This window comes from Rattus norvegicus, chromosome 14, assembly GCF_036323735.1.
Source record: "Rattus norvegicus strain BN/NHsdMcwi chromosome 14, GRCr8, whole genome shotgun sequence".
Classification (NCBI taxonomy): Eukaryota; Metazoa; Chordata; class Mammalia; order Rodentia; family Muridae; genus Rattus; species Rattus norvegicus.
The window spans coordinates 83,513,586-83,524,461 of record NC_086032.1 but is presented as its reverse complement, the minus strand read 5'-3'; the positions used below and the strand labels follow the sequence as shown (position 1 = coordinate 83,524,461).

The 10,876-nt window shown below is 41.8% G+C and overlaps 1 protein-coding gene across 8 annotated transcripts in view; it reads left to right on the top strand.

Annotated features, from left to right (window-relative positions):
- Positions 1-446: 446 nt before the first annotated feature.
- Hormad2 (HORMA domain containing 2) overlaps positions 447-10,876 on the top strand; it is an 85,461-nt gene continuing 75,031 nt past the window's right edge. For 2 of the 8 annotated variants that reach the window (NM_001017501.1, NM_001401619.1), the window contains exons 1-2: positions 1,012-1,219; positions 6,577-6,664. In NM_001017501.1, the coding sequence (NP_001017501.1) occupies positions 6,614-6,664 (51 nt within the window). In that variant the 5' untranslated portion in view covers positions 1,012-1,219; positions 6,577-6,613. Of the gene's footprint in view, positions 1,220-4,823; positions 4,897-5,503; positions 5,587-6,576; positions 6,665-10,876 lie in introns of all 8 variants that reach the window. The other 6 variants (XM_008770341.4, XM_008770342.4, XM_063273477.1 and 3 more) reach the window with 6 other exon arrangements.

Genomic DNA, 10,876 nt, shown 5'->3' with positions numbered 1-10,876 from the left:
TACCCAGGCCCAGTCATGTCCTTTCTTTTTGATATGTATTTTTTTATTCAGTTTGCTCATTATGTTTTAAACTCATGTTCTCAGCAACCCAAATTTCCCTTTTTGTCCTCCTCCTTCTCTCCCTTCTCTTTTGCTTTCCAATGGAGATATAATGAGTGCTGTCAAATATTTCACTCATTTTAGAGGCTTGAGAAATCTACTGTGGAGGCTTATGGAACTTAGAATTGTTCTGGAAAATTCCTTGGTGCGCGCGCATGCGCGCGCATGTATACAGACACACACACACACACAGAGGTGGGAGGAGGGGATGGGAAGGAGGGGGAGAGAGAGAGAGAGAAGAGAGAGAGAGAGAGAGAGAGAGAGAGAGAGAGAGAGAGAGAGAGAGAGAGAGAGAGAGAGAGAGAGAGAGAGAGAGAGAGGGGGAGAGGTAAAGATCAGGGGAGGCGGGGCTAAAATTGGCAAAGCTCAAAGAAAAGTTAATATAGCCAAGTTTTAGCCGCATAATTAAACACTACTGTGAAGTAGATTACAGTGGGGTCCAAGCCTAGGAAAGAGATAAAAGATGTGCCCTAGGACTGCAAAGCTCTCTGGTTGAGCCCAAGCCTTTCCAGGCTCTAGCTAGGGATACCAGCTCTGCCTCAGGTCTTGGAGAATTCCCATCGGGGTACTGGCCCCATCAGCCACACCGTGCCTCCCCTCAATCAGTTCTGGTCCAGAGCAGATGCCCCCTCACACATTCAGCAGTCCCTCGAAGGTTCCAGGAGCTCCCTACACTTACTTTTAGGGCAAGAGAATGCAGGCCCCGCCCACAGCCCGGGTAGGCTAGGCCCCGCCCACAGCCCGGGTGGGCAGGCTGCCTTCTGCCCTATTTTGCATATTCATGAGGTAGAGCCAGGCAGGCTAAGGGGTAAACCTAAGAGTTACGAATTATTCATGAAGAGACTCCTGTGGCCTGGCCGGAAAGTCGTAAAGCTAAGGGGCGGGCTTTATGCTGGGAAAAGCCGTTGGCCTCGGCTGAGGTGAAGGCCTCACCGCGTGTCCATACGCTGGGGGTCTCCAGAGACAGGCGTTCGGGTGGGTTCTGTGGTCTTCGAGTTCAGACTTCTTTGTTCTTTTTAATTGAGAGGTTTGATTTGGAAGTATTTCGTGGAACTCGAAAGCCCTCAGAGTAGAAGTATAATCGTGTTGGGGGGATGCCAAGTAGGACCGGAAGCTGCAGGTAACATGGTTTCTTACTCTGGATGGTGAAATTTTTCACACCTTAAACAAAGTGGTGGTGGTGGTGATGTGGTGGGGAGAAATGGGCGGCTAGACCTTGAATTTCCACCATTTTAATGGCTGTGCGATTTAGCTCTAATGTTTTTAATTGGAACTGGAGATCATTAAGTTAAGTGAAATAAGCCAGGCTCAGAAAGACAAATAAACACGTTTGCCCTCATATGTGGAATCTAAATTTAGATGTACACACACGATATGAGCATTAAATGGGCCGGCAGTACATTGTCTGCTCACCAGATAAGCAAAGTGTAAATGTGGTTCTTGCCCTTAAAAGGTCTTAGATTTTTATTAAGATGATAGCTTAATTCCTCCTTTATCAGACCATACATTTCTTGGGGGCAAAAGCCATGTTTTATATGGAACAGTGCAATTGCACAGTAAGCGTTGAATACATGGATTAATGGAAATAGCATGAAAAAATATTTTAAAAAGCAAAAAGTATGAACCGATACCCAATTAATATAGTAGGAACCACTTAGTTCGAGCAAGCATGAAGTAGCAGAATTATCAGGGACAAATGGAATTCATTAAAATGGTGGCTAATAGGGGTTGAGGATTTAGCTCAGTGGTAGAGCGCTTGCCTAGCAAGCACAAGGCCCTGGGTTCGGTCCCCAGCTCTGAAAAAAAGAAAAGAAAAAAAAATGGTGGCTAATAATTTATTGAAGTACTCTTAATAAAAGGTTTCACGGAGAACTTTGGCAAACTAAATTCTCTTGCTGATCTTCAGTTTCCTTTAGCATTTTATGTTTTTTGTTACCTTTTTTTTCTTTTTGAGGCAGGTTTTTGTGTAGCCCTGGTTGTCCAGGCTGACCTCCAACTCAAAGAGCTCACTTGCCCCTGCCTCCCTAGTGCCGCCCTAAAGGTGTATGCCATCCCAGCCCAGCACATTTTACTTAATGTGCACATGTGTCTTTTCATACACCTGGAAATGCATGTGTATTTGGAGGTCAGATGTTAATGGCTATTATCTTCTTCGCTTGCTTAGTGTTTAAAAATGTTCGTATTTGTATTATTATTTTTTAACTTGTATAGATGTTTTGCTTTATGTATGTGGGTGCCTAGTGCCCACAGAGGTCAGAAGAGGACATCAGATTCACTGGGTCTGGTGTTACAGACAGTTGTGAGCTGCCGTGTTGGTGCTGGGAATTGAACCTGGGTCCTTTGAAAGAATAGTCTGTGCTCTTAACCACTGAGCCATCTCTCCAGCTCCTTTGCCTCATTTTTTTGAGACAAGAACTCTCATTGAAGCTGAGCACTTAAAAAAAAAAGCATTGGGGCTGGGGATTTAGCTCAGTGGTAGAGCGCTTACCTAGGAAGCACAAGGCCCTGGGTTCGGTCCCCAGCTCCGAAAAAAAAAAAAAGAACCAAAAAAAAACAAAACCCCCAAAAAAAACATTAAAAAAAGCAAACAAGCTCAACAGATATAATTTTACCCTTATTTTTAAAAAGATTTATGTATTTATTATAAAGTACAATGTAGCTGTCCTCAGACACACCAGAAGAGGGCATCAGATCCCATCACAGATGGTTGTGAGCCACCATGTGGTTGCTGGGATTTGAACTCTGGAATAGCAGTCAGTGCTCTTAACCACTGAGTCATCTCTCCAGCCCATAATGTTACTCTTATGTTAACTCACAGTAGGTATTCACATACACAAAGTAGATACAATATACTATGTATTGTAATGGGGACATAATTTGAACGTGGTAGAGGTGGTAGTAGAAATCGGGGTATTGTTCCTTGAAAAACTAAAGCATCTTCAGGAGATAGGTAGTAATTTGAAGTAGAGGATACGTCAGGCCAGGAGAATATTGTCTGAAAGCCAGAGAGAGTAAAGGTGTACAGATGACTGGAACATACAAATTACCAGGGGAAAGGATCGAGGAGGTTATGAGGCAAATCTTGAATCGGTGGGAAAGAGTTTAGATTTTTTTTCTGAGGGTAGTTGGCGTCTTAGTTAGGGCGTTACTGCTGTGAACACACACCATGTCCAAGGCAACTCTCAGGTTCAGAGGTTCAGTCCATTATCATCAAGGCGGGAACATGGCAGCATCCAGGCAGGCATGGTGCAGGAGGAGCTGAGTTCTACATCTTCATCCGAAGGCTGCTAGTGGAAGACGGACTTGTAGGCAGCTAGAATGAGGGTCTTAAAGCCCAAACCCACAGTGACCCAGCTGCTCTAACAAAGCCACACCTTCTAATAGTGCCACTCCCTGGGCCAAGCATATTCAAAACAATGACAGTTGGGGAGCTATGTAAGGGCTTCAGTTTGGAAATAATATATAATCAAGGTTGTAATGAAGAAAGTCTGGTTGAAAACATAGAACAGAGATGGTTGAGTACAGCAACAGGCAGATGGGGGGTTGCAACAATTCAGGCAAAAGATGAGGATGATCTGATCTGAAGTAGAGATGACAGGCCCAGTGTGAGGGCACACACTTGTTTGTTTGTTTTTTTTTTTCTGGAGCTGAGGACCGAACCCAGGGCCTTGCGCTTGCTAGGCAAGTGCTCTACCACTGAGCTAAATCCCCAACCCGAGGGTACACACTTGTAATCTCAACACTTGAGAAGTGGAGGCAGCAGAATCATGTCAAGTTCAAGGCTGTTGGGCTATAGAGCAAGCTTCAGGAAGCTGGGATGTAGTGAGATCCTGTAAAAACAACAGTAGCAGCCTCAATAACAATGAGAGAAGACCCCCCCTCCCCCAAATATTAGTAGGCAACAGTGGTGGAGAAAGTGAGCAGTTGACACATTTGAGAAGTACTAAGTTGACTGAACAAAGAAATAGGGCAGAGTTGAGTCATACATTTTCAGACTGAGTGATTTAAGTATTTGATGATGCCATTTGCTAGGAAACAGAGGGTTTGAGGGGAAAGAATTTGCATTTGGATATGCTAATAACATCGAAGTGGGAATTGTCTAATGGGCAGAATCATAGATCAATAACTCATGAGAATGACCAGGTCTGAGAATATACACATCACTAGAATATACAAATCACTAGACTAGAAACAGTAATTGAAATAGTGGGAGTATATTTGTTTAGTGGCTGTGTTTAGAAATTTAAAAAAAGCTGAGTGGTGGTGGCACACTTGTGTCCCAGCACTTGGGAGCAGAGGCAGGCAGATCTCCTGTGAATTCAAGGCCAACTTGGTCTACAGAGGGAGTTCCAGGATAGCCAGGGCTACATAGGAAAGCCCTGCCTCAATCAATCAATCAGTCAGTCAATCAATCAATCAATCAATCAGTCAATCACAGAAGACTACTAGTACAGAAACTTGAGGAATACCATGATGGCAGGAGGAACAGAGGCAGGGAGAAAAGATTGGAGGGCAGTGGGAGGGGCAGCTGAGTCAGGCAAACACCAGGAGGAGGAAGACTAATATACAGGTGTTTTGTTTTGTTTTGTTTTGTTTTGAAAGCAAACATGCTTTCTTACCTTTAATGAAGTGTACACCAAAAATTGTTCTAAATACCACATTAGTTTAATAAATTTAATCTTGAAATGTCTGAAGTAGTCACTGATGCATTTTTTTCTGTACAGATGGAGAAACTGAGGCCCACATCTTGTCCAGGGTTACATAGTGAACTGCACCCTGCGATGTGATCTTAGGCAGGTTTGTTAGGAAGCCCATGTGTTTAACCCGTGGCCTATGTTACTACTCCAGATGGACAGCAAGCAAGACCCGAACATTGGCTCTGTATTTATGTTTACAAAAAAAGCGAAACCAGATCTCAGAGGAATTAATTTAATCAGTTATATAGCTGCTAGGTAACAGAATTCGAATTTGAACACAGATTTCATAACTCCAAAGCCTGTTTTTGCTAGATTGCATTGTTGACTGCCTTTCCTTACATATCCATTTATGTTGCATAAAATTTAATTTTACTTGTTTTATAAATATTTTTAATCCCCGCTCAGATTCAACAGCCCTAGTGGAATTGCTTTTCAGTACTATTAATTTAATATGGGTCACCCATATATTCTAAAAATGCAGGTGCCAACTGTATGTGGTGGTCTAATTGGTGGATGCATCGGGAATGTCTGGTGATTGTAAAGAGATTGGCTAAAATCCTCCCAACATAGAAAGTGATTTAAAAACCATTATTCCTTATATTTATTGTTTCCCCTGTAGGAGGTTATATTCTAATGAGTTAGAACTGGAGCTGAAAAAGCCCTTATACCTACCTTTCTTTTCCTTCCTTATTTCTTATAATATAAAGGAGGTGTTCTGGGTCAGATGTGACAGTTACACTATAACGACAACAGAGGAAAACAGCATTTAAAGACTGCCCAGGACCACGAGGTAGATCTCATGTGGAAACCCTGTAGCAGTGTCCCCAGTGCTGCTGAAGAGTTTAAGTCTCTTAAATTCACTAGTCTCTGTCACCACCTTGTGGCACTGTGTCCGAATAATTCTAACCTCTTATTTGCAAAAATCTTCCAGATTTGTGCCTTAATTTCTAATATAACAGGTGACAGATTGCCCAGGGTGAGCCAGGATGGACTTTCTTTTTTTTTTTTTTTTGTTTTTTTTTTTGTTTTTTTTGTTTTTTTTGGTTCTTTTTTTTCGGAGCTGGGGACCGAACCCAGGGCCTTGCGCTTGCTAGGTAAGCGCTCTACCATTGAGCTAAATTCCCAACCTGGTAATGAGGGTCTTAATTCTCCATCTCCTCACTCTTTTTGAGTGGGTTTTGAGTTTGTAAACAAATCCCAAGTTAACCTAAGAACTGTTTTGAGCCCTGCTGTACCGAGAAGACGGTTCCTTTTTGAGGGAACAACAAAGATGAATGGGACACATTGTCGAGTGTTTAGGTGACTTATAACTTACTTTTCTTCTGAGAATGTGTTTAGGAATGAATAATTTGTCTTGCAGTTTTTATTGGGTTCTTGAAATTTAATGCAGAGACTCTATGCCAGATTTAGTAAAAGCTTGTAGTGGAAACCCAAATGGTTATTAAAATTGGTTAGCAAAATTACAGTTAGCTTATGTAGCTCATGTTTGGAAAATTCAAAATAAGACTTTTTATAATTCAGATTCATTTTTGTAATTTTCGGTAGGGCCAGGTAGAACTATTTTAGCTTCATTCTCTCTTTGTATTTTCAAGATTGAACTTGTTAAATTTTTGTATTTTCAAAATTGAGCTTGGTAAATTTGTCTCGTGACAGGACAGTCTGAGGAGTTGTCGGTTCTTAACTGTACTTGATTTTAATTTTAGGTTTTAGAGTTCAGTTCTGTCTTTGGAAAGACAAGATAGTATTATCTTAGGGAAAATCTCTAATTTTTTTTTAACAGGTTGGAGTTGTTGAACGAATCCTGATTCATTCTCACGATGGCTACTGCTCAGCTCTCTCACAACCCCAGAACACTGAAGGCATCTAAGGTATTTGTTAAGAATTAGGAAGAAAAGTCAAAGACCATTTAGTGAGTTACTGAATTTAACATTCCCTTAGCAGCAGTTTTAGCAGTTAATTGGCATTACTCTGGGAAAGTATGTCTACATTTTAACGCCTAATGTACGGGGGATATTCAGAAAATGAAGACCAATTATAAAGTTCTGTACTGGGTGCTCGGTTCATGCTTACTGGAGTGAAAGAAATCAGAAAAAAAAGATGTTTACAGAGAAGCCTCTTTGTCAGGCGTGCACTTCCTGGAGCAATTAGGAAATTTGTGATGCAACTTTTAGAACCAAAGAGGAGAGAACTGAAAGAAGCTTTGATGCTAGGAGTCTGGGGAAGAATGTATTAGTCACTTCCTGTGGGGATAACAAAATATATGAGATAATAAACTTAAAAGGAAGGAGGATTTATTTTGGCTCACAGTTTCAGAAGTTGATTCTCTTGTTTTTGACTCAGTATCAAGGCAGAACATCGTGGAGACCTGCAGGGAAAACACGAGGTAGAGCGAAGCCACGCATCGTAGTGGTCAGGAGTTGGGGTGGGGAGGAGACACTTGATAACCTAGTGTCATCCCATTATATTCTGTCTCTTAAGGATTCTACCATCTCCCAGTATCATGACCATGCCTTCAACTTCAGGGGACATTTAAGGTTCAGATGTAACAAGTCACAGTGTGTCAGACCAGTTGAGTAAATTCCAGAACAGTCATTAATGCATTACATAGACTTATTTAGATTCAGAGTATAATATATGTGTAATAGTGTGTTGTTTTATGAGAAAATAAAAAAGGCGATCTTTATCTTCTTTGTAATCATATTAAGAAAAATAAGATTTATGGTAATTAAGTCAATATGCCTATATTTATATACACGTGAAAAACAGTGAAACCAGGAGAATTGTCACATGCTTGAGACTGGTTGGGCTCCACAGTGAGTCCCAGGTCACTCTGAACTAGCTCGAGAAGCTGTCTCTATCTCTTAACCTACAAAGGCACATAGTAATTCAAATGTAGCAATTTAGAGGTCTTTGTATACTCTGAAATGATGGAAAGGCTCAGAGGGGAGAGAAAATTTCCTGAGACCTAGCGTGTGCCTTGGCTGGGAATAAGAGAAAAGCCTGGTGTGTTTTAGGGAAAGAGCTTTGTGTAGTAAAGCCGTCATGTTGACCAGGAGGAGAAAACAAAATGGAATAGGGCTTGATGGAACAGATGAATTTGGATCTTAGAAGCCAGGCTCAAGGACTGGTGCCTTATTTTGTAGTCAGTGCCAGGTCAGAAGGTTGGTTGATTGGAAGAGTGAGTATAGGAGTTGTTTTAGCAGTTAGGAGTGTTAAATTGTAGCAGAGAGAGAGAGAGAGAGAGAGAGAGAGAGAGAGAGAGAGAGAGAGAGAGAGAGAGAGACTGACTGACTTGTTTTAGCAGTTAGGAGTGTTAAATTGTAGCAGAGAGACAGAGACAGAGAGACAGAGACAGAGAGAGAGCGGTCACCTCATCACCTCTCTGGCTTTGTCCCAGGTACTTCTCAAGCCAACTTCTAATGTCATCTAGTTTCCTAAGGGACTGCCCTCACCTGAGGGAAACTCTGAGCTGGGTGTGTGAATTGCAGTCCTCATGGCAGCCACTCTTCTCACTGTAAATGAACAAATTGACTTTTTAGTTCAGCCAGACCTTTGTTGTTTGAGTTACAGGGAACTGCTTTTCCCAGTAAATTTCACCTGACGGTCCAGTTCTGTTATCTAATACTACAAACAATGATAATCGTTTGTTTTTGGACCTGGGACTAGGGACTGAGGTGCATATTTTACCTATCAAACAGACTTGCCCTCCAGGTTCTCCCAGCATTCCTCAGTCCCTACCTGGCATACCCTGCCCCCAACCCTGAACTTTCTAGCCCAGGGGAGGGGCTGCCCTTCCCCCAGAGGCTCCTCCCTGTATAGTCCAGACATTTTACACTCTCTTCTTTCCCTCCCTCTCCTCTCTGCATCGAGCACTTTCTCTCCCTCCTCCCTACCATGGCGGCTTCCCTGGCTTCCTCCTTTGAGCCAGTGAAGTTGCCACTGGAGAACAGCTTCTCAATAAACCTGCCTTTAATACAATCTAATCTGGTTTGAATTGGCTCACTGGCAAAGAAATAGCCTATCAACAATAACTGTAAAACTCAATATTTATTCAGCATTACCTATGTGCCAGGCACTGTACCAAGGGCATTATGTTACTATTTCAGTTAAAACTCTCGATAAGGAAGAAACTGAGCAGGGTGCTGGTGATGGACATCTTTAATCCCAGCACATGAGAGGCAGAGTCAGGCAGATCTCTGAGTTCAAAGCCAGCCTGGTCTATGGAGTGAGTTCCAGGACAGCCAGGGCTACACAGAAAGAACCTGTCTTGAAATGAAAAAATTAAGTGCCTCAAAAATAACTGAATATAGTGTAATTTGACAAAAACATAAAATAATAACTCATTGTCTTTATATAGACTACTAAAGAAGCATTTTTAGATATGGCAAAATCATATCTAGAATACCAGAAGACATTTTAGTAACGTGTGTGTGTGTGTGTGTGTGTGTGTGTGTGTGTATACGCACGTGCGTGTGTCTGTGTTTATCTCTGTACGCACCTGTGTGTGAACTTTCTGGAAGTTATCTTCCATCTGGAGATATGTTTGTAGGTAGTAACTTTATTAAGATTGTCAGAAGTCCAGCGGTTGACCTGTAGAGTATAATAAAAGGACATTTATCACTTGCAGGCTTTGTGATCTGGCAAATCTCTTACCTTTCTGGATTTCCTTTTAGGACCTATGACATGAGTACATTGAGTTAAGTGGGTTCTAAAGTTTTCCCAATTTAAAAATACTGTGCGAAGCCCCCACAATTATGTTGGATTTAATTAACTTTGATTTAGTGAATGTCTTAGTTACTTTTCTATTTCTATAGTAAGACACCATGATCAAGGCAGTTTATAGAAAGAAGAGTTTGTTGGAAGCTTACAGTTCAGAGGGTGAGCACGTGGCCATTAGGGAAGTCAGCGTAGGAGGCATGGCCTCAGAGTCTTGTTACAGAAGCGTGAGGGAAGGGGGTAGGGAGGGGAGAGAGACACAGAGAGAGAGAGACAGAGACAGAGACAGAGACAGAGAGAGATGAACTATTATGCACGCCATCTGGGAATGAACATAGAATGAATGGCATTTGAAACCTCACAGCCCACCCTCAGTGGTACACTGCCTCCAACAAGGCCGTATGTATTAATCTTTCCCAAACAATTCAATCAGCTGAGGACAATGCCTTTAAACATATGAGTCTGTTCTCATTCAAACTGTTGCCAAGAGTAGGAAAAATAAACTTAAAATTTTATCACAATAATTTATTTCTTAATATATTATATGTATGTATACATGTTTATTTATGTGTGTGTGGGATGCTGGCTAGTTTTATATCAATTTGACACAAGTTAGAGTCAGCAGAAAATAGGGATTTTCAATTAAGAAAATGGCAAAAAAAAAAGAAAGAAAAGAAAAGAAAATGACTGTATAAGATTGGGCCATAAGCAGGCCTATAGGGCATTTTGTAATTAGTGATTGATGGGGAAGAGACTTTTGTGAATGGTGCCATCCCTGGGCTGATGCTCCTGTTCTACAAGAGAGTAGGCTGAGCTAGCCGTAGGGGACAAACTAGTAAGTAGAGCCTGTCCATGGCCTCTGCATCAGCTCTGCTTGAGTTCCTGTCCTGGCTTCCTTCAGTGATGAACGGTGCTGTGGAAACCCTTTCCTCTCCAAGGTGCATTTGGTCATAGTGTTTTGCCGCAGCAATAGAAACCCTAACTGGAAACTGAGTATGGGAGTGAGCAGTGCACCCTGGTGTCCTTGCAGAGGTCAGCTGCCACTTGGTGACCCTGGGGATGGAACTAAGGCCATCAGGCTTGGTGCCCTTACACCGGAGCCTTCTTGCTGGCCTGGAGTACAAGTGTTCTCTTTATTTCACTTTTGGTTTTCTTTTTCTTTCTTTCCTTTTTCTTTTTCTTCCAGATAGAGTTTCCCTGTATAGCCCTGGCTGTCCTGGAAGTTACTTTGTAATTGATGTTTTATAAATTAACAGAGTAGTTAATATGTGTTCACATAACAAGGGAAAAAAACCCACACATAACCCAAAACACAATAAATGATTGAACTAGGGACAATGTGAAGTCTTTCATAGACTTTAGCC